The following is a 24,409-nucleotide window of genomic DNA, read 5'->3' as shown; positions in this document are numbered from 1 at the left end:
TTTTATCAGGTAACTGAGTAATGTTCAAACATCTTTAATTCTTTAAATAATTAATTTTTATCCCCACACTTTTTTTCAGCATTTATTTTTTGCTATTTTTGTTATAGAAAAAATCAATATAATATATATATATACTTAATTATCTGTTTTTATTTTTAATATATATATATATATATATATATAAGTAAATGTAACAATATATAATATTTTACTAAAAAATTAAAATAAATTTTAGACAAATAAGAGACGACTAAGAGGAAATGAAGGCATACGTGGCCGCATGCATCAGCCGTTTGTGTGCTGAGATTCCGCACACCGATGTCTTGGATTTCCTAAAGGCAGAGTTGTTGTTTTCACGTGTTGGCAACTCTAACCCCTCAAACAATAGGTGAAAATAGATCGGCTTTGAGCCTATACATTTTATTAATGTTTATTTATTTACTTATTTTAAATAAAGATAAAGTACCCAAATGATCTTTCATTAGGTTTTTTTTACTATTATAAGTTACAAAATAGTTCTATAACTATATAATATTATTTTTTTGAGTCATCCGACTATCAAATTATCATATTTTATCATATCACAGTTTGATAGTTAACGTTCAGCTCAGACTACCGTTTGTAGCTTTGGATATTTGAGGGATTCAACAAAACAACAATCTATAATTTAATGATCATTTTATAACTTTTAATAGTCAAAATACTTAATCAAATAGTACCCTGTAGTCGGAGAACCATTCGTCTACTTTACCATATATATATATATATATAAAAGTTAAGATTCACTTATACTATATAAATTTCTTTTAGTTTTACACTGTTTCACGATAATTGAATTAAGGTAAATTAAAAGTTGAGATTAACTCATTATTTTTTTTCCAGTGTATATCTTATTATTTTTTACTATTAATTTCAGCATTCAACTTCTCTCAATCCAATGATCCTAAAAAGATATATATATATATATGTGTTACGATCCAATTACAGTCTGTAAAACTCTTTTGGTTTTAATATTTTTAAGACAATTTTTATAACGAGGCTCGTGACGTTATTTAGTTTTATATTCCACCCATTTTGAATACAAAATTCCCCTTTTCGAGAAAAAATTGCATATCTTCATTTTATTTTCTTAATTTGTTTCATTATCAAACAGTCATGGAGTTATGTAGAAGTCGGAGAGTCGCTGCCTCTCTTTAATTTTTTTTATTATTAACAATTACATATTAGATCTTTAAAATTTAATTTATTTTAATTTTGTCCTCATATTTTTTAAGTTAATTATATTTTACTCCCCTTAAACTAAAAATCTGACTTCGTCCTTGTTATCGAAATATATCGCATTGCAAAATTTTCAAGCTAAATCAAACGGGTCATAAACTCTAACATTGAACTCATTCATGTTTAGTGTTTTTCATTAAAAAAAATCAAAATTATTTTAATGTTTGTTCATTTTCATTATAGATATTCAAATTTATATTTTAGTATTTGAACTTAGTTTACAAGTTTAATTTGGTAATTTTGTCCTTTTTTTAAATTATGTATTTGAATCTGAATTCTAAAATATTTAATTTTAATTCTAAAAATAATTAAGTTCAAGAACTAATCTAAAACAATAAATTAAATCCATGTATTAATCTGCATCTAAATCCTTAATTCATTAAAAAAAATTGTATAATAGAATCTAAATTCAAATATCTAATTAAAAACTAAATTGAAAATACAAACCAAATTTATATACCAAAATATATAGTTACCCAATTATGATTTACAAGTACTCGAACGATCCTAGAGCCAAGGCCGAAGACTTCCATTAATGCTCCAATCGTTATTTACGTTAGGTACGAGCTGAGAGCGATCCCGATCCCCTAAATTTATGGGTTAATTACTTTTAGGTCCACATTAGTTTTGAAGTAAATCAAATTAGGGTAAGTTACATCAATCATCAATGTACTTTGCTCTCTCTCCTATTTCACTCACTCTACTTTAAATTCGTTTAATTTTCTAATACATTTGATATTTTTGGTCATTCAGTCATTTTCTCACTAACGACGTTATAAATTGGATGTTATATAGATGCAAAACAACGTCGTTTTGGTCAAATTTTCATTTTTCTAAAACGGTTTAGTTTTAACGATGGTAACTTTCTAACGACAGAGTGACAAAAAAACAAATGTATTAAGTTCAATGTGAAAATTGAACGATTTTAAAGTACAGTGAGTAAAATAGGAGAGAGTAAAATTTAGTGATGGATAATGCAATTTACCCATCAAATTATATTCGAACCCCTTCAATTTTCTTATTTGATTCATTTTATATCCCTAAAAGCTTTGTAATTAGTCAAATTAAATCAAGTCCATCAATTTTTATTTAAATATTCATTAATTTCCTATAAATTAAAAAAAATAATCGAATTAAATTATTATGTATTATTTTTAAATTTATAACCATATTTATAATTAAATTTAATATTTAATCTTAATTCCATCTCAAGATAAATTGCCTTTTGTGGAACAACTTTGTTTATATATGATTTATAAAATGAAATTCAATTAAATAGAGGATAATTATATTTAATTATTAATAGAGAAAGGTCGATGGAGAGAGATTCAAGCACATGTGAGTCTGCCCTGCTAGAGCTTGTCGTTTCCCTTATACACCACATGTGACTGACCACTTCACTGCCCCCAAATGGTTCCAATTTCTATTTTATATATAAATTTTTTTTATATTTTCCAAATTCATTAAAAAATATACTTAATTAGTAATCACAATTTAATCCGAATATGACGGGTTTTATCTGATTCGACTAGATAAAACCAAATTTTAATATGAAATCAGATCGAGTGAGATATTATAACCAATGAAGTCGGATTGGATTTAATATTAAGATGAAAAATACTCGATTCAAGCCTATTCAAGATTATAACCGAAAGGTACGTTCAAGATTAAAGTCGACGGCGCTTGCCCTCGACCACCTGCTTCTTCAACCGTTGGTTTTAGTCTTCGTGAGAGTGCTGGTGGGGTCGTTGTTGGTCGAGCTATCTCGGTTCCGCGCTCTCGTGTCTCTGGTATCGTCGAAGCTTTGGCCATCTCACATGGTGTTCGTTTGGCAGTGGAGATGGCCATCTCACTTAGGATTGAAAGGGTGTATACTTCTCGAATCGGATGAGACCTCCCAAAAGATAGAAAGATATATTTTTAAAAAATTATAAATAGATATAGGTATGAGCAAAATTTCACTCGACTAAAAAAAATCGATTTTTTCTCAATTTCGAGATATCTGAGTCGAGTTATTAGAGTTATTCGAGGCAACTTGAAATTATCAATTTGGTTTTCGAGTTCGAGTCGAGTTGAATTTAAAAATTTTGAGTCACTCAAAAAATAAAAAAAATTGGTTGAATATTTTGCTAAATTTATAATTTAGTTCATAATTTCCTTATTCTTTCAATCCCTCAATCATTTTTAACACCATTTTTTTACTAAATTTGAACCACATGCTCTTAAACTATTATAGAATATATATATATATATATACTTTCAATTCTCATTTTTGATAGCAAGTTTTCTATTTTTCAATTTAATCCCTCAACTTTTCATGATTTCTTCAATTCATCATTCATTTTAAGTTTATTTTTTAATCAAATTTGAACTACATGGTCCCATACAAAATACCTCTTATTCACACCAATTACATTATTTGTAAATTCTTTTTCACATCAATTCCTTGACTCCTTATACTCTCGTAAATACTTTATTCTCAAAATACATTTTTTAGAATATAATATTGTAGATATATTAAATAAAACTATAATGTAAAAATAATATGAATATATATATATATATTATAGTTAAAAAAGCCAAAAAAGTTTGAATCAATCTTCACCATAATACTATAAATAATTATAATAAAATTTGTCTAGAAACTTTTAATAACTCGACTCGACAAATTTTCAAGTTAAGTTTGAATCATAAAATTTAAATTGACTCGACTCGATCCAATCGAATGCTCACCCTAAATAGACATTACAACAATAATTTATATCTTTATATCTATATATATATATATATATATATATATATATATATATATATATATATATATATATATATATTCAAATCAAATTGAATTGAAATTTTTCCTCAATTATCTCCCTAAAAAATCCACCTATACTTCAAACTTATTTTAAAAAAATATAATTTAACTATATAAAATCATTTCGAGTTAAAACCCATCAAATTTAACTATTTTATTAACGAGACCCCAACATATTTTAAAAAAAATTAGCTTGAGGACTCGGGTTTGAGCATCATAGATGTCAAGGGTGTAAGTGCTCAATGTCGAAAATATTAAGAGTTATCTTTGAACAAATATTGTCTTGTACTTATCATAGATTAATAAAAAAATTAGTTATTTTGAGCATCACACTATTATTATTACTACTATTTATTTATTCGTTGATTATCGCGTATATGTGCGGGATGAGATTACCGTTATGGGGAGATTGTTTTTTCCGTTGACCGTTTTGGTTCTTCTTTAAGTTTTTCTCCTCTATGTTCAATGCTTGAAGCCGTTGATGTGATCAGTTTATATACGTCGTTGCTTCACTTGTTCATGTTTTTGTTTATCAGACTATCACTAGGTGATCATTGTTATATTTCATTTATGATAGTCACAGCTGTATTTGTTCAGTCTATAATTGATAAGACGTTATTGACACGCCTTTTGATAAATGAATATATTTTGGTTACTTCAAAAAATAAAAAGTGAAGCAGGCCGGCCCAGTTAAGAAGGCTTGGACCTAAGAGAAAATATTCCTTTCTTCTACAAAAACAATAAACAGTCTCGAAATTCCCATCATCATTCATCAATCCATCCTCCAAATTTCGCATTCTCAGAGAGAAGCAAGAAAGCTAGGGTTTGGGTTGGGAGAAATGGCAATGAGGAAAGTTTACAGCGAGATCAAAGGGATCAAAGTGAAGGAAGTCCCTAACTACGTGAAGCCGATGCTGTCCATGGATTACGTGAAGAAAGCTTTTCAAAAGGGTTTGGACAATTACAATTCCAAATACATTCAAACCGATTCAATCCAGCCTCTTTACCATGTCTGCTTCGGCGGGATGATCTTCTCTTACATCGTCGCTCTCCCCAATGAGCGCCGCCATCTCGAGCACAAGGAACATGGCAATCATTGATCCCCCATCCCATCCAGGTATTTCTGATATCCCCTCCCTTTTTTTTGGATTTTTAAGGTTTATTGATCTGGGTATTATTTTAAATGGATGATTGATGTCTATGTTTCACGTTTAGTTGTTGAAATGCTGGGAATCTTAGCTATGGATCTATGGGTTGTTTAATATTGGTTTGAATTTGTTGTTCATGCAATTAGATGCCGATTTGATTGACTCTTTGCTGAGTTTTATGTTGGGTAACGCTTATTGGATCAATGATTTTGATGTTGTTGTATCATACATGAATCTGTTTTGATGTTTGACTCTAATGATGTTTAAGTGATGATGAGTTCGTGGTTTTGATTGTTTCGTTTGTGCACTTGTTTGTATTTGGGAATTCATTGGTCAGAGAAAATTATACAAAAATTATTTCATGGACCACCACGTCATCCATGGTTCCGGGAATCAAATCCACCAATTTTAAAATAGCCAAAAGGGTAAATTTTTTTCACAAAGTAGGCCTAATTTATCAATTTCGCTACTATCTTATTTTCACATCAATTTAGTCTTTTAAATTACTTAATTACATTATTTTATACCCTACCCTTAATTTAAAACTCCTAATTTATAAGCCTTAAACCATAACCCCATAGCCCTAAACTTTAAATTCTATTTTAAGTTTATAATTTAGGATTTTAAGTTAGAATAGGGAATAGAATGATGTAATTAAATAACTTTGAGGACTAAATTGATGTAAAAATACGATAGGGTTGAAAATAATAAATTGAGTTTACTACAGGGGCAAATGTGACCTTTAAGCCTTTAAAATAACTTTCAAATAACTAGTCACTCCTTATTTACACGTAAGAAAGAGGTGAATGTTATTGGTTGAGACCACGAATAATGTGATAAGTCAGGTCTATCTAATAATATTTTAAAACTTAGGGGCAAAGGACAATTCGGTTCAATTCGAAAAAATAGATTACTTTTTAAATTTTGAATTATTCTAATTGTTCAATTCAACTCTGATGTTTGGTTTACATTTCGAGTTCAAGTCGAATTTTAATACGTGAAGTTTGAATAATAAAAACAAATAAAAAATATGTGAAGTTTGGTTTCCGATTTCCTTGTTTTCTCAATTCATGATTTGATTTAAGTCTATCTATGGTCAAATTTAAACCACATTATCTTCCACCATGGTAGAATACATGAGTTCACCATTTTTGTAATTTAGTCACTCGACTTTGTATTTTTTCTAATTTGGTCATTGGATTGTTTGCCTTTTGCAGGTCAAAGGGTTGGGGGTTTATGGCTTACTTAATGCATTGGGTTGTAATTTCTGAACACTTTTGGGGCAGGAAGATACTGTCTTTTATGAAATGTCTTTGCAGCATTATGCTGATAAAACAATACATTTGATTTTTCTTATGGTGATGTGTTGCTGATTTCTATTGATTAAATAAAATGATTATTGCTTGATAGTTTGACTATATCTTTTAAATTATTATTAAATAATATTTTATAGTTAGTAAAGGAATGAGATGCTACATAATTTAAACAATAACAAAAATTTAAATTATAACATTCTGAATATATCAAAACTATATAAATAAATTTTGGGTAAAGTATGCAAACGATCTCTTGATTATAAGGGATACTTTGTTGAACAAAATGATTATCAGATTATAAGATATTGTTTTGTTGAATTTTCAATTATTAAAAGTTACAAAATAGTCATTTGACTATTGATATGTTTTAATTTATCTCTAATCATATGTTTAATATATTTTTTTTTTTGTTAAAAATAATTGAGGGAATATTTGTGTACTTTACCCATAAATTTTTATAATATTTAATTCTAATTAATCGAATCATTGATCAATAAATTAAAAAGTAAATTGTGCATTTAGTACTTAAACTAACAAGTTTTGATCTATTTTAGTATCTAAACACTTAAAGTTTAATTTTTATTTCATTTGAGTGTTATGTTCAAAATTTAATGTTAAGTTTTGTTTTTTTTTTGAAATTTAGGTATTAAAATGAATCAAATTTGGAAGTTTAGGTATTAAAATAGATTAAAATTGATAGTTTAGGTACTAAATGCGTTAAAGTTTTAATGGCATGGTATTAAAATGAAACAAAAACTAAACATTAAGAATGATTTTGAAAAAAATTTAAATGTTTAGGTACTAAAAGGGATCAAAATTGATAATTTAGGTACTAAATGCATAATTTATCCTAAATTAAATATCCTTTAAGGGTAAATTACATAATCATTATTGAACTTATTCGTTCTCCTATTTTACACACTGTACTTTAAATTCATTTAATTTTCTTGCTTAACTTTTTTTTAAAGAAACACTAAACTTAATACATTTGTTTTTTTTATCACTCTTCCGTTAAATAGTTAACTACATTAAAACAATAGGAAAAAAATTACCAAAATGATGTCATTTTGCATATATATATAACATCTAGTCCTAACAAACTTGACCCTAACCCAATTATCCGAACTAATTTACCCGACCCAATACCCGATATTAACCCGAGCATGATAATCAAATTTGATCCGATATCCGAATATACCTCATCCAAAATTTAGTGAAACGAAATTAACTCAAGCCAAAATCATCATGAAGCGAAATTAACCTGAACCGAAATTAACCCGAATCGAAAGAAACCCGACCCGAAAGGAACCCGAATCGAATCTAACCCGACCCAAAAGCAACCCAAACAAATTGAAATTGATAAAAGTTATTAAACGATAAAAGATATTTTCAATATTGAATTAATTTAAATAAAATTGATAATTTATTAAAATATTATATTTATAATAAAATAATAGTAAGTTTAAGAGGAATATAAAAGTAAGAATATAATCGTAAGATTGAAAACAATAATAAATAAAATTTACTTATCTTACTTGTTATAAAAATATTAGATTTATAATAAAAATAATAGAAAACAAAGAAAATAATATTAGATTTATAATAAAAATAATAGAAAACAAATAAAATAATATTAGATTTATAATAAAAATAATATAAAGTTTCCTTATGTTACGACGAAAACTTAACAAATAAAGTTATGTATTAATTTTAAAATTTAATAAAAATATAAAATTTATAATTGAAAATAAATTTTTTAATAAAAGTTTATTTCTTTATCAAATAGTTCTCGTTATAAATTTTTCATACGAGATCAATATAAAATTTTGATAACAAATTCTAATACATATTATAGGATCGTATTTGCGTCAAATTATCGATTTATCATCTCTAAATGATGCTTTAATTCAAAATATTGAACAATTAATAATTAAAATTAAACCTAAATGATAAAATTAACAAATAAGAAGATATATTTTTACAACTATATATCAATTATTCCATATATACTTGATTTTGATTAAACTAGTAACCGATCCAATATTGACCCGACCCAAAATCTAACCGATCTGATATTAACCCGATCCAAAATCAACCGATTTGATATTGATCTGAACCGAAAAACAATCGGTCCAATAATCACCCGACCCAAAAATTGACCGACCTTATATTTGACCCGATTTGATTCACCGTATACTCGAACTAGATTCGATCTAATCTGAACAAAATTAAATCGAATTTAATATGGACTCGAAATTACCCGACCCAAAATAGATCCGAATGACCCGTTTGCCACTTATAATAACAGTTCATTTATAACGCCGTTAGTGAAAAGCGGTTGAGCAACTAAAAAGGCGTTAGTGAAAAACGGTTGAGCAACTAAAAATCTAATGTATTAAATTCATTGAAAAAATTGAACGGACTTAAGATATAATTTAGTGAAATAAGAGAGATTTAAGTTAAGTGATGATTAGTGTAATTTACCTATCTTTTAATTAAATAAAAGAAAAAGGTCATATCCGATTCATGGACCGAATAGAAGCATAGGTAAGAATTTTGGAAATTCCAGTTGATGATCTGCCCTGGAACATATTCACCAAGAGCAATGTAATGATCCTTTCAATTGCTCAGCTTTGCGATTTCCAGCTTGATTGTCTTTTTCACCTTGGACCCATCATCATCATCATCATCGGGCTAAACCCTAAATCTGTCGTCCTCATTCTTCGGTTATGATGGGACAAAACGTCGTCGGCTTAAACCTTGTTCGGAAAACCGTCGCCGGCAGCATCGCTAATGCTGAAATTGAAGGAGGAGATCAGCCGCCAGTGGTGGGCTATCGTATCGTAGTGGCAAAGTAATCTCCATTAGATCATCTAAGAGTTGAACCTTATATCACCGGTAATAGGCATCATCAGAGACACGCTTAGCTGCTTTTAAAACAGCTTCCATAACTTAAATACGACATGCAGATACAAGAAGATTTGCACCACTGATTAAACTACTAGTGCTACCCACCAACATAATACATTAATATTTAGGGTAAAGTATACCAATAGTATTTCCCAATTATAAGACGATGTTTTGATGGATCCCTCAATTATTAATGTTATAAAATAATCATTCGATTATAAGTATTAATATGTTAAGTTTCTCGACTATCTAAATTTATAAAATAGTCGTCCACCTATTCATTAAGTTTCAAACTCATATTTTTCTGTTGAAAAAAATTAACTGTAGTTTGAACCGAACGTTAACCTATTGGTTGTTATATGATAAAATCTGGTTTGAGAATCTCAAACAACTATTATATACTAGTCATTATGTTAACGTTTAACTCAGACGACAATTAAAATTTTAACAGAAAATGTCGAGTTTAAAACATAATAAATAGTTAATAACTATTATGTAACTTTTAATAGTTGAGAAACACAACAAAACAACATTTTATAATCAAATGATATTTTTTTATATGCTTTTGTGAAACACATACTATCATTATAAATTATTTTTAATAAAATTCATTTTTTTATGTTTTTATTATAAATTAGATTAATATATTTTATATATTATGATATTAAAATTATTGAATATGATTTGAATATATTTTTAATCTATATCATACTATAATGAATATTTATCTTTTCAAAATCACATTCTACAATAATACCAAACACTTCAATATTAAACTAATTTTTTAAAGAAATATTTTCAACACTTTTTCGCCTCACTTTTCAAAAACACTCATAAATAAGAATGGGCATGTGGGTTGGAACGAGTTTTTGGTCCACCCAATTTGAAAATTATACATCCTCCACTCGACCCGAGAAATATACACCTTTCACCTAACTCGAACCCGACCTATCTTTTTGAGATAAAATTCAAATCAACCCACCCGAAAAAATATATTTATTAAAAATATTACTTTTATTAAATAAAAATAAAGATTTAATTGAGAAATAATATATAGATTAATATTATTACAATTATCCATAATATGTAAGGTAAAAAAAAATTCTAGGTCGGATCAAACAATTTTTGCCTTAAACCCAAACTCAACCCTATTTTTCAAAAAAATCCAACTCAATCAAGTTGGATCAAAACCCCTCAAATTCGGAGCCCAATCCCATCCCTACTCATAAACCCAACCCTCAATTTAACATTATTTGATGACTCCCAATTTTATTTCATGTGTAATGCCACTTTCCATAGCATAATAATATTCAACATATTATATATTTATCCAAAGTTTAACATAATTATCTATTTGTATCATACTATATAATTATATTTTAAAACAAACAAATTAGAAGTTACAAAAACAGTTTAAAATAATTACTAGTATACCGTTAATAGAATTATTGTAATTTTACAATTATTATCTAATAAAATGCTAAATGTAAAAAAATAATGTTTCTCATCTTACTTTTGCATACAATACGCAAAGCAGCGAATTAGATTCGCTTTTGAAGTTATATTTTTATCAACATTTTACTTCGCAAATTTGTAGTAGAAATTTAATTAAACTTAGGAAAATAATTTCATAATATCGTGTTTTACTAATTAATTGTCACTTTACTATTCTTTAGATCGGTATTAACTTAAATTTCAAGAGAATCTCTTATACGACTATTTTTTTTTTGCACAAATAGTACTTTGAATCTCTCGATTATTAGAAACTACAAAGTGACCTTTCGACTACAGAATGTTACTTTATTAAATCCATTGACTATCAAAAGTTACAAAATGATCACCTGATTATTCATTATGTTCCAAACACGTCATTTTCCGTTACTGACGTTACTCTAAACTGAACGTTAACTTGTTGACTATGATATGATAAAATATGATCTTAGAATCTCGAACGACTATCACATTTCAATCATCATATTAACGTTCAGCTTAGAAAACCGATTTTTTTTAATGAAAAAAGACAAGTTTAGAACTTAATAAATAGTCAAGTGACCATTTTGTAACATTTGATAGTCAAGAGACTCAACAAAATAACACTATATAGTCGGAGAACCATTTTATAACTTTTAATAGTCAAAGAACTTAATAAACCAGAGACCATTTATGTACTTTACCCTTATTTTTTTTATTAGATTAATATTACGAGTAAACCCTAAACCACACAACCCGAATATAAAATTTAATTTTAAAACATTTTATATGAAAAAATGGTAATATTTTAAAAACTTTATTTTATATTAATCTTGATAAACAAATATAAATTACGTTAAACATCCCAATTGTGATTGGTTAAGACGATACCAAACCCAAAATTTATAAAATTAACTTTTGTTTCATTATGAACAATTTGGTAAAATATTTTATAAATTTTTTGTATTAGTATTATTTCAAAACCTTGAAAGTGTATTTATTTATGGCTTCTAAGTGAACAAACCCAAGTTCAAAGATGGTCAGAGCTAAATAAATGTGAGGAACATATTATGTAATTGTCATTAAAATAATATAAAAATTATGTAATAAGAATTATGTATTTTGCGTTATTATTATATATAATCAATGAATTAATCTAAAATTTGCTTAAATTATGGCATTATTATTAAAGTAAAGTACACCAGAAGTCCACTGAAATAACTCAAATGATTAGTTTGATCATCGAACTTTTGAAATTATAAAATAATCATTAAATTTATCAAATCATTACAAAATAATCACCACATGACATTATAATAAATGTAAAAAAATCAATAATTTTTTGAGTAAATTATGCATTTAGTACCCAAACTATCAATTTTGATCCGTTTTAGTACTTAAACTTTCAATTTTTCAAAACCATACCTAAAGTTTATTTTTTTTTTCATTTTAGTGCCCCATTCAAAATTTAAATTAACTTGTGAAAAAATTGAAAGTTTAAGTACTAAAACGGACCAAAATTGATAGTTTAGATACAAAAAACATCAAGTTTTTAATGGCTTGGTACTAAAATAAAACAACAACTAAAGTTTAGGTATGATTTTTAAAAATTTGAATGTTTATGTACTAAAACTGACCAAAACTTTTATCCTAAATTTTATAATCATTTTAAAATTTTTAGTTCAATGACAAAAACGATCGTTTGAGTATAGTTTAAGGACTTCTGGTCTACACTACCCTTATTATTATAAGATAATTAAAGTTAGAATTAGGCAAAAAGATTAAATATTTAATGTTTTAAGCTTGGATGTAAAACATTATATCAAATGTTTTGAACAAAGCATTAGTGTGAACCGATAATTTTACATATATATATATATATATATATATATATATATATTAAGTTTTCTGAAACTTAACCTGAGTCTAATAATACCCAACAGAGAAACACTCAGACAAATTCATACCAACAAAGAGACTGCCAAGTGTAATAAGGTAAAACGATGATTCTCTTAAAGCCTAAAAGTAGAGTAGCCACTTACACTAGAAGGTCCTCCGTATCCGCCATACGGTTGTTGAGACGAAAGGGAAGATGTGTTGCCCAACTGCGAAAATGAGGACCTATACCCCGTGTCTCTGTAGCCACTGCTGCTTGTGATCGGATCTTTGTGATTGCTCATGAATTCCTGCATTAAACAAAGAATCGACAATCTCAACATGTAAATAACATCCATTTCCGTAACTCGAACTTGAGTGTCATACACGAGTATGTAATGCATCTGAAAAGTTCTTAGATCATATATCCAAACCCATGTCCGGATATGCTAATGAAGCGTTGGAGCAATATAGAAATCCAAAGTGATCAAACCCATGGAGGAGAATACAAAGCAAGCATAGTTCCGTAATTTATATAAGCGAAAAATAATATTCATACGAGTGAAATTTCAAACACCAGAAAACTATAATTAAATTATAAGTAATTTCTTACTTGAATCAGTTGTTGAGCCAACTGAACCTGTATTGAGGTGCCTTTAATTTCGACGGTTATTTCATCAGATAGGCCACCACTTTCTTGCACAGTTATGACGGCTCCACTAGTGCGCCGAATGTATGCAATATTAACTCCTCCAATCCCAATGATGTCCTCAGCATAAGAAAAAGGAATTTGCATGGTTTGAGCAATCTGATTCCAGAAATGCAATAAGAGAAATGATCATACAAAAACCGATTATATACATATATATAAATATGCATATATTGTATGAAGAATGTGTTGCATATGTCAAGTCTAGGCAATCATAACAAAGTTTCTCTTCAAAAGCCTAATTTAAACTAAAAAGCATCATTGCAAAATGTCCAGGCTGAATTAAATGTATGCAATATGAGCATTGTAATAAAGAGATAATTTGCCAAATTCAAGCTCTTTGACCCAAGTAGCAGTGATGTAAACCAAGTAGGGCATCTAAAATCTAGCTCAAAATAATTTTCTTCTCACCTTTTCAAATTAACTAACAATTAACATAGAAATAATACCAAGGAAAATCACCATTGGGTTATATTTATTTGACATCTTACGTAAAGGTTGTCTTTATATATATATATATAAATACTTCACCGGATTTGGAATATTGAGTACTAGATTTTCCTCTCATTGGTCCTCTTCATTTCTCTCCCTTTTACTCCTATTTCTGTTCTGTCCTCTAATTTTCAATCTCATCTCCATATACCCCTTTCTCTTCCTTGTTCGGCATCATAATCTCTAATCACTCTAGCCCATTTGTGAAAAGAAATAAAAAACGAGTAATAATAATTCAGGTACAAACAAAAGCAAACCTGAGTAACTATAGGAACAGCAGACCGATGAAGCCCTGAACTAGAATGCACCATCGAAAGTGCAGGATCCTGCCCAAAGAAAGAAATTCCAGAAGATGGGATTCGTGACTCGAACTGTTTTTCATGTTCAAGGAACAGAGACTCTCTCCTAATAGGAAGATCAATTCCGATTCCACTTTGAGAAGCAGTAAGCAGAGATAACTTTTCAGGCCTTGACTCTGCTTGAAGGTCTTGAGTGCCTACTGAATTATGCTGCAAACATTGATGGCACCACTTAACATGAAACAGTTGCAGGGTACAAAACAGTTTGATAGAAAATTAGAAATCGAACTTACTGTCTTTTCAAAGAGAGGAAGAACAGTTTGATCAACTAAAAATTTCCTCAGGTGGCTTACAACAGCTTCAAGAGCTTTGAGAACCTTCAGGGCTTCCCCCTGCAACTCTGCAATCCTCTCATCTGCTGCCACATAAGATGCAGTTTCCTCTGCAGAAACAGTGACAGTTCACCATAAAGACATAATCCCAAAACCTATGATTTATAGGGCACTTCTAGAACAGAAAAGAAGATACAAAAGCTTGGGTTTATTGTACAATTTGTATAATTATGATTGCCTAAAATAATCAACGGACATTGATTGTATAATTATGATTGTCCATGAAGATTAATCTGTTAAAGGTCTCGTGGTGTCCCCCACCCTCGGGTTTCTTCAAAATTAATGTGGATGGGGTTGTGACAAGTGATTGGAATAGCAGTGGAATTGGTGGTATATTGAGAAATGAAGAGAGCAAGATTCTGGGTTCTTTTTCAGAACCTACGGGTCCAGGTCCTCCTATACTAGCTGAATTGAAGGCCATTCAAACTGGTTTAGCTTTGTTTGTGGAATCAGAACGGTGTGGTAAGGGTCGGTTAATCATAGAGACGGATTCGGAAATTGCAGTCAATTGGATTAAGACTCCCGAAGTATGTCCTACTGTGTTCTCACAGCTGGTTAAGGAATTTGTCAGTGTTGTATTGGTATATAGTGTTATTATAAGATCTGTAAAAAGGGTTGTAAATTGGGAGGCTGACGGTTTGGCTAAGTCCGGTATAGGGTAATTGTTTAGTAATTTTTTTGTTTGGATGGTGTGTTTGTGGGGTGGGTTGAGATTATGTAGGTGGGTGGTGTTTTGTAACAGTCTGTTGATGTATGAGGTGTAGTTTCTTTATGGAATAAAATTTTTAGGCACTCTTTTCCTCCTTCCAATGTCTGCTGAGGTACTTATGTACAACGACGGGTATGAAGGGGTTTTTTAATGAGGCCTAGTTTCTTATAAAAAAAATCAAGAATTAAGAAGCATACAATTTCTATCTTTTACCCTTGTAATGAACAGAGCCATGAAGAATTTAGCCACAACTTTATTTGATTTGAGGTTCATTTCATGCGTAGCATAGGAAAGGATAGAATTACACAATCACAAAATTATCCTATATGAATAGAGTTGTACAACCCTATGGAAGAGGTTGAAGGAATGCATAATCCCACAAGAATAGTTGCAGAAAATAGGATGAGAGCATTAAAGTTTCAAGATAAAGACGCTTCATTAATCAATTCAAAGTCCTATGCAACAATTGAAACCTAAATGCATAGACGAGCAAGAAGGGAACTCAACCTCTCATGAATTAAACAAATACTTCGAAATGTAGGAAACAATACCTCCTGACAATACCCTCACAGATGCACCAGTGCTCTCTTGTAATGACTTGATTAAGGAGCCTTGCTTTCCAATCAAACTGATTGCTTGAGTAGATGCTACCAGCAACCGGATCGAACAAAATGTAGCTCCAACTGCTTTAGCATCGGTATCATTGTCAGGAAATCCAGAGACACGTTTGAAAACTCTTATAGCAGCATCCATTGCAGGGGAAAGAGGTGCCTCTGGTTCTTCCTTTCCAGATATTAGCACCTACGATAAAAGCCAAAAAATTCATTGAACCAATAAAGGGTAACGAGAAAACTGTAATTTAACTCAATATCTTGTTATTGCGTTACACAAACATATCTACTAACAGCAATTTGCATATGTTCCATTTTTATCCATCAAAATCACAGGAGACAAAGTCTTTGCCGTTAGCTCAAAAGCCAAAACCTTGCCTAATATACAACAGTTGTATTTCTCTAGACAGTAAAAGTTACAAAAGAGTATCTAAATTTATAGAAATCTCACAATGGGAGCTCACCTTTTACTTTCAAAGCATTTTTCGGTTGAAAATAAATCTCTTGAAACAGAAGGTGCAAGATTTACATCGATATGGATTAATTAGAGTTCGGAGTTGTCTTATTTTACCCTTTACTCTTTCTTTCTTCCTTTCTTTCTTCTAAAGCATATATCAACTAACGAGAGCAAATCCCAGACCGAAAGAATTCACAGCCACAAAATTTATTAACAAGAAAAAGAAATATTTCCAGTTTAAGTTCCAAAGGTAAAAAATGAGAGAAGACAAGAGAGTTACAATGCGATCGGGCGTCCCAACAGCGCCATCAAGGACGCGGATACGGGCGCGGGTTTCCTCGCACATCTTCTTGATTAGCTCACCTTTCCGGCCAATTATGCTGCCGACTTTCGTAACCGGAACGATGAGCCGAAACACGCAGTGACCGGGCCATCCGGGCCACTTCTCAGCTGCTGGATTGTTGGCCGTGGTTTCTGATGGGTCGGATTCTGTAGCCGTCGTTGTCTGGGTCATTCCCGAACCGTTCTCCGACGCGTCGGCGATTTCCATGGCGGGAGTTACTCGCAAGAGAGCTGGTCAGCGCTTCGAATGGTTTCTGTTTCGACTCGCTTCGGGAGAAAATGAAAGCCGCTGATTAAATCAAACGAATACCGTGGATCAAATAGGTGGCGTTTATATGGATCGGATGGGACGGAGATAGTAACGGGTCGGGTTGAATTTTCGGCCACCCGAATTTGATTTAAAAGTTCAGGTCTTTTACTTGATTGGAGATTATAAGAGTTCTATTTGATCTAAAATACGATAAGATATTTTAAGTTAAAGTTTGTATTTGACCTGATTTATATATAATTTATTTTATTATATAAAATAATAATTTAATTAAAATAAAAAATGAAGTATTATTTATAACTATCTTAAAAATATATAAATATAATTATAATATTACGTTAGATTAAGTCAAAATTTATTAGCTCGATATGAAATGCTCATCCCTAGATAGGCATGGGATAGACCAGCTCATATTTTTTTATTTACATAAATGTTAAAAGTTACAAAATGATCATTCAACTATTCATATGTTTCAAATCTATCATTTTTCTATTAAAAATTTAATGGTCGACTTAGTTGAACATAAACATGTTGTCTAGGTTATGATAAATTTTGATCATAAAATTATTTGAATTGTATTTTATTGATCTACTATCCGTTTACATTATGTTATCGATACAGTTCTTGAAAATTATTTCATCGAACCAGTATTTGAAAGTAATAATGATGTTAGTAAACATCATTAAAATATAATTTTATCACATCTGAATCAATATATTAAATTCCAACTCAAACAATAACCATTTTTTAACGAAAAGTAATTAGTTTATAACATATGAATAGTCGATAGATCATTTTATAAATTTTAATAGTCAATAGACTTAACAAAACATCATCCTATAATGAGAGGACTATCTTATAACTTTTAATAATTAAAGGACTTAACAAAATTATATATTTCAATCGGGATCATTTGTATATTTTATCTTATATTTTAATATTTATCACTCAATTTTACTCGAGTTTTAATTTTTTTATAAGATTCGAATTTTGATTTAACTATTTAGAATTGGTACTCGACGTGACGTATAGACATACTACATTAGTTGTCATTAATAAAGATATCTAAATGTTTCAGTGATCATTAGTGTAATTTACGCTATATATAAATAGCGACGACCAGTGCACAGTGGTGTGTTCGTAGTTCATAAACGACAGCAAAACAAGGAAAGCAAAGATTCGATGCGATCTCCACCGACCAAATCAAATCCCGAATGGACAATTCTTCCATTACTAGAAAAACCCGTTTTGGATTAACCACCATTTTCTTCATCGTGTTGTTCTTCTTCAGCATTCTCCTTTTCACCAAACGCACTCTCGATCCCTCCGTTTCCGTTTACCAGCAATCCTTTGCAGTCACCACCGTTCCCGGCCCACCACCGCCTGAGCCACGGAACTTATCGACCCACCATGAGCTTCTTCTTTCAATTTCCCAAGCTGATAAGCTTGAACCTTCTTCGAATACCACCAGCATCGACGATTCACTCTCTGCTCCAGAGAAGCCGAACCCACCCGCAGATGACGGATCTAATCCAGAGAAGCCGAACCCGCCCGTAGATGACGGAGCTTCTTCAGAGAAGACGAACCCGCCCGCAGATGACGGAGCTGCTACAGAGAAGCCGAACCCACCCGCAGATGACGGAGCTACTTCAGAGAAGCCGAACCCGCCCGCAGATGACGGAGCTGCTACAGAGAAGACGAACCCGCCCGCAGATGACGGAGCTGCTCCAGAGAAGCCGAACCATCCGCCGAGTAGCCTAGTTGTTGACAATGGTGAAGAGAAGAAGAGGGAAACATGTGATCTTTACACTGGAACCTGGGTGAAAGATGAAGAGTACCCGGTTTACAAACCGAGTTCTTGTCCTTTCATTGATGACGCTTTTGATTGCCATGGTAATGGAAGGAAAGATACCGATTACTTGAAATGGCGTTGGAAGCCTGATGACTGCGATCTACCAAGGTATACGCTCTCTTCATTTCCGAATGCATGATTTTAACTTAGGCGGACAAACATATAAAATTTTAGGTGGCGAAAATATATAATCGCTAGAAAATATAAATAGAACATTTGAATTATATGAGAATTTTAAATTTTTAAGGTGCGACTGCCTCGTCAGCCTCCCTAGACATGCTAGTGAAATGGTTAATTGTTGCTTTTTGAGGACTTCAAATATGCTAAATGATAAGTATTGCAAATCTGAACACCAAATCTATTGGATATCACATCTTAAGAATGGTTGTATGATTCAAATGAGCTAATAGTACAATACTCATGCTAAATGAATGACTTGATTTACCTAGACTTGTTGATCTAGTGTCATTGAAAATTTAGTATATTAATTAATTACTACTTCTCATGTTTTTCATAGTTTTTTGCTGAAATTAACCTATGTAGAAAACTTTTCTTAAAATGCCATGCATTCAGTTGTATGCATAAATGATAAAAGTACTAGAATTATCATTGGTTGATACCGGCTCGTAGAGTTTGTAATTTGTAATACTCTCTTTTACACCACTTCAGTGATAATGGTACTTCAAGGATGAGTAACTATAGTTATCACAAGCACTAAGTTAGAACGTCATGCTTCACGAACTGTTTGCTTTATCCTAAACCCACCGAGGCCAACACTTCTTTGATGCTCAAAATTATTGCAAAAGGATTTCGGGAAAACATGAAATGCCCATGTTGGAATCTTACACATATTAGAGTCCCCATCTCGAGTCCCTGTAACTTATCAAGTGGAATTTCCTTGCTACCCTGCTTACGGAATAGGTGTAAATTTAACTTTAGGAAGTTTTAGGAGAAAGTGATCCGTCCAGCTATATTGATATAAGAGTGTGGAGAAGGACCATACTCCTGGCAGCATGCTCCACCAGTTGATGCATTTAAAATTTCCCCAGAATGACAGATATTGTTTACATGTTGGGGTTTAGACTGTCTACAGTTGTAAGTTTGTATCATGTAAGATCAGAAAAGAGAGCGTCTTTGGTTATTTTGGGCTCTAGAGATTCTGGTAGTCACAAGAAAACAAAGGAAGAATCACTTGCAGAAAAAACAAAGGGAATGGCTTTCTTTTAAGTCCCTTCCATTTATTGTTCGTGTTGAATCGTAGAATTGATGAGAATTTGAGTATTTTAAAGCTCTAAATCACTTGTTAATAGATGACAATTTGAGTTATTGAAGCTTGGACCTAAAGAAGAGGTGTATCTTTTCTCATTCCGTGCATTTATCGTTGGTAATATTAACCTTGGACTTTCTATCATTTTTCAAATTCAAAGCACTCTCCTAGTGTTCATTCAAGAACCTAAGAATGTAATTAATACTTTCATCGTTCGGATTTTAAAAACTTGTAGTTTATCTTTGAAGCTATAAATATTGTGTATTGATGATATCCTATTTCAATGAATTTCCATTGTCTGTTTTGACTGTGTTTCCCTTTCACTTAACTCTAATGCTGATTAATGTCTGTTTCTGCTCTATTTAACCTTTTTCTGCATTTACTTTCTAATTGCAAGATCTTATTTATGTATCTATTTACGAATCAAACTCAGGTTTAATGCTACCGACTTCTTGGAGAGACTAAGAGGTAAAAAGGTGATGCTGGTTGGAGACTCAATGAACCGCAATCAGTTTGAGTCATTCTTATGCCTTCTCCACGAAGGCCTTACCAATAAGAGCAAAATGTACGAGGCCCGTGGCAACAAAGTATCTAAAGGAAGAGGGTACTTTTCATTCAAAATCGAGGTAACAAAATGCTTGTTATATATATTTCTTCATTACTTAAGTTGAATACATTCTTTTAAATGCTACATTTTTCCTTTATACTTTTGCCTTATATGTTCTTTTTTTTTTTTGGGGGGGGGGAACTTTTTCCCATAGGATCACTCAAAATTGTCTCATCGTCTCTTAAATCTTTCATTAGGTTTTCGTTAACTGGGCAAGTATTTTTTAAAACATCTTTTTCAGTTAACCTTTTGACCTCATCAAGCACTTCATGTATGATTTGATTCAAGAGTATAGACTTTATCCAATGCAATAATCTGCTATTGGTGGAATTCTGTAGTATACTTCTATTTGCAGTCTTGTATCTCGTTTCAAAAGCGGGCAAAAAGTTTACAGCATGAAATCTTAAGATATTTGTAATAATCAACAGAGTACTGACTACCGAGATCCTCCTCTGCATTTGATGGTCATATTATTTATTTTTATTTTGAAAAATAAACTAAAATTCAACGATAATTGGAAATGGAGCTTTCATTTCTTTATCATGTCATTGTAACTTGCAGACAAATGAAACCAGAGAAGGATTATATGAAAAACAGTGATTTTTAATTTCGAAATGATATATTTGAATTTCTGAGCAGGACTATGACTGTACAGTGGAATTTGTAAGGTCTCATTTCCTTGTACGACAAGGAGCCCGCACTCTATCGATAGATTTAATTGATAAGTCATCTCGTAAATGGAAGCGGGCTGATATTCTCATTTTCAATACCGGCCACTGGTGGGTTCATGGAAAGACCGCCCGAGGGTACTTTACCAATCTTACTTTCATTATTCTTCTTGTTTTTACATATTTCAGTCGTTGAATTTGCTTTCAGTTGAATTTTTTACCAGCATGGATTCTTGCCACCATGATGATCAAGTTCAATTCAGTGTTTTAAATGTTTTCTTATATTGTTTTTCCCAATGTTAGTCGGACTCGGGTGCGAGTGTTGAACATGGTTATGTTCAATTTTTTAAAAGTTTTTTCTTTCCGCTTTTCCATTTGTATCAAGCAAAGCCTTATGGAGAAATGAAGAACATGATCAATTGGTGCAGGGTGAATTACTACAGAGAAGTTGGTTATCTGTATCCTAAATTTGATGCTATTGAAGCTTATCGAAGAGCTTTGAAGACCTGGGGAAAATGGATCGATGACAATATTAAACCCGCAAAACAGTTGGTCTTCTTTCGCGGATACTCTTCTGCTCATTTCAGGTATAGCTGAAACCCAATTTATTTCCATTAAACTTGTTTCATTCTCATTTCATTAGTGATTAAAAAGCTAGACCAGATCGATGAGTCAGACCAATTAAACTGGGAACTAACCGACCATCTAACCCGGTATGGTATACTGGTAATATGTGCTATACAAGCATATGTTACATATACACATACACATATTTATATGCATATAGGATTAACTTCTGATCCATGAAATAGAGGTGGAGATTGGGACTCAGGTGGAACTTGTAACGGGGAAACTGAACCGATTTTGAAGGGAGGGGCCTTCATCGAAACCTATCCTCCGAAAATGAAAATAGTGGAAGAAGTGATTCGCAATATGAAGGTTCCTGTGGTACTCTTGAACATAACGAGGTTGACTAACTTCCGCAAGGATGGCCATCCGTCGATCTACCGCAAGGGCGCAACGGAAGGGAAAAAGGTTTCCAGAAGGCATCAAGATTGTAGCCATTGGTGTCTTCCCGGGGTTCCCGATGCCTGGAACGAGCTCATCTATGCCACTCTGTTCTTCAACGAACGATTTTCGAGAGGTAAAAAACATCTTTCAATGTATAGATTTGAACTTTTCCTTTGGCAAAACAGATAGATTAATTTCTTACTGTCAACAGGATAACTTGAAACTATTCTGGGAAGGACAATTCTAATGCTTCATAGCTGGGAACAATACCTGATTCCAGAAGTGGATTCGGTGGGTAATACCGGAACTTTTCTCGTTCCGATAACCCAGTAATCGGAACCGGCAAAACCCACCCATGCATGCTTGTCGAGAATTTTACGATTTTTAGAGTACAACCACAGAGTTCCGAATCGAGTTGAATCGGAACCTTATTCAGGGGGTCAAGCTCTCTTAGGGTCTTTTATCCGTAAGACTTGAATTCAAAACGTTGTTTATTACCACTTATAAAATGCAATTAATATTTAATAAAATATCGTATACAAATTTAATATGGTTAAATTACGCATTTAGCACCTAAACAATCAATTTTGATTTGTTTTAGTACTTAAACTTTCAATTTTTAAAAAATTATATTTAAAGTTTAGTTTTTGTTTCATTTTAGTATCATTGTTCAAAATTTAACGTTAATTTTTTAAAAAAAATTAAAAGTTTAGGTACTAAATATATTAAAATTGATAGTTTAGGTACTAAAAGCTTTAAGTTTCTAAGGGTGGATATTAAAATAAAACAAAAATCAAACATTAGGTATGATTTTGAAAGAATTAAAAGTTTAAGTATTAAAATAGATCAAAATTGATATTTCAAATATTAAATGCGTAACTTATCCTTTTAATATTTATCTTTTTTTTAACTATGTTAAAGAAACAGTCCTGCACGAAACTTTAGTTGTTAAATGAATTATCGTTGATTCTAAATATTACATATTTGAATACAAACGATTGTAACTGGATTATTGACCGTATTTAAAAAAATATTATGTTGTAATTCACTCTATGGTTTATTCTTTATTTTATGAATATATAATTTATTATTGTTAAAATAATAATATTAATATGTCCTTTGTCTCCTTTTGGTAGATATAATTAATATTTATTCCTTGATTAGATTCGCTTCTTGATTGGGTTTCGAGATAATATGCTTTGCTGATTTTCTAGTTGTTTCATTGTTTTTTCTAACCTTTTTACTTTGAATAAAGCATTTGGTTTCGAGATAATTATGATGCTCGATAGTTGTAAAATTTTCAATTAAATTTAAAATCGAATCAAATCTGAAATTATCCTTTTAGGACTTAAGTTTATTCAACATTATTTTTTATCGTAATTCCAACGATAGATCGGAGGAGTGGCAACGGCGAGGAATACAACTACTTGGATTTTGATTGGAATTGACGGCGGTGTGATTGTGAATGTCGAGATCAGTTAGAATTGACAAAGAACAACGGCAACGGCTTAAAGTCCGACGAATTTTTGAACTCTTCCCCGTGGCAAATGGTGGTAGATCACGGTGAAATGTTGACGGGGTTTCGATCGGGACAAGATAACGTTTTCGGTGATGAGGGTAGTGACGGGCACAAGTGATGGTGGCTGGGATTGGGGAGGGGTTGTTCGAACGATTTCGTCATAGCTTTACGACGAATGATAGTAGGTCTAGGTGGTTGGTGGTCGGTACTTGATCGAGGATCGAAATTGATGCTGATTGAAGGTGGATGACCAGCAGCTATGGAAGGTAAAAAGGAAAAGGGAAAAGAGGGAGAGGGAGATGGTAGAGACTTTTTTTTTTTAAGTTTTTTTAAAATAATATATTTATTTTTTTTAAAAATGAAAAAAATATTTGAAAAATTATATATGATACAC

At 31.2% G+C, this 24,409-nt stretch overlaps 3 protein-coding genes across 4 annotated transcripts; 2 read left to right on the top strand and 1 right to left on the bottom strand.

Moving 5' to 3' along the window:
* The first annotated feature begins 4,849 nt into the window (after window positions 1-4,849).
* On the top strand, window positions 4,850-6,597 carry LOC120209198. Its single transcript, XM_039208264.1, has 2 exons — window positions 4,850-5,210; window positions 6,459-6,597. The coding sequence occupies exon 1, from the start codon at window positions 4,933-4,935 to the stop codon at window positions 5,191-5,193; it is 261 nt and encodes an 86-aa protein (XP_039064195.1). The 5' UTR covers window positions 4,850-4,932; the 3' UTR covers window positions 5,194-5,210; window positions 6,459-6,597.
* A 2,735-nt stretch (window positions 6,598-9,332) lies between these two features.
* Window positions 9,333-17,137, bottom strand: LOC120209203 (RNA-binding KH domain-containing protein PEPPER-like). 2 transcript variants are annotated; one of them, XM_039208271.1, is made up of 7 exons: window positions 16,762-17,137; window positions 15,965-16,214; window positions 14,606-14,754; window positions 14,271-14,522; window positions 13,426-13,620; window positions 12,980-13,123; window positions 9,333-9,353 (listed from the first exon to the last, which is right to left on the bottom strand). In XM_039208271.1, exons 1-7 carry the CDS (start codon window positions 17,029-17,031, stop codon window positions 9,348-9,350), a joined length of 1,266 nt encoding a protein of 421 aa, XP_039064202.1. In that variant the 5' UTR covers window positions 17,032-17,137; the 3' UTR covers window positions 9,333-9,347. The 2 variants fall into 2 exon arrangements, with proteins under 2 accessions (XP_039064202.1, XP_039064201.1); XM_039208270.1 differs by lacking the exon at window positions 9,333-9,353 and having other exon boundaries at window positions 12,874-13,123; window positions 16,762-17,136.
* A 1,099-nt stretch (window positions 17,138-18,236) lies between these two features.
* LOC120209202 (protein trichome birefringence-like 5) lies at window positions 18,237-23,026 on the top strand. The gene is made up of 6 exons (XM_039208269.1): window positions 18,237-19,051; window positions 20,644-20,836; window positions 21,457-21,623; window positions 21,914-22,072; window positions 22,298-22,629; window positions 22,708-23,026. The coding sequence occupies exons 1-6, from the start codon at window positions 18,306-18,308 to the stop codon at window positions 22,710-22,712; spliced, it is 1,602 nt and encodes a 533-aa protein (XP_039064200.1). The 5' UTR covers window positions 18,237-18,305; the 3' UTR covers window positions 22,713-23,026.
* The last annotated feature ends 1,383 nt before the right edge of the window (window positions 23,027-24,409 follow it).

The sequence above is a fragment of the Hibiscus syriacus genome, unplaced genomic scaffold (assembly GCF_006381635.1).
Source record: "Hibiscus syriacus cultivar Baekdansim isolate YM2019G1 unplaced genomic scaffold, ASM638163v2 tig00018259_pilon, whole genome shotgun sequence".
NCBI classification, from domain to species: Eukaryota; Viridiplantae; Streptophyta; class Magnoliopsida; order Malvales; family Malvaceae; genus Hibiscus; species Hibiscus syriacus.
This window is presented reverse-complemented; position numbering and strand designations above follow the sequence as displayed.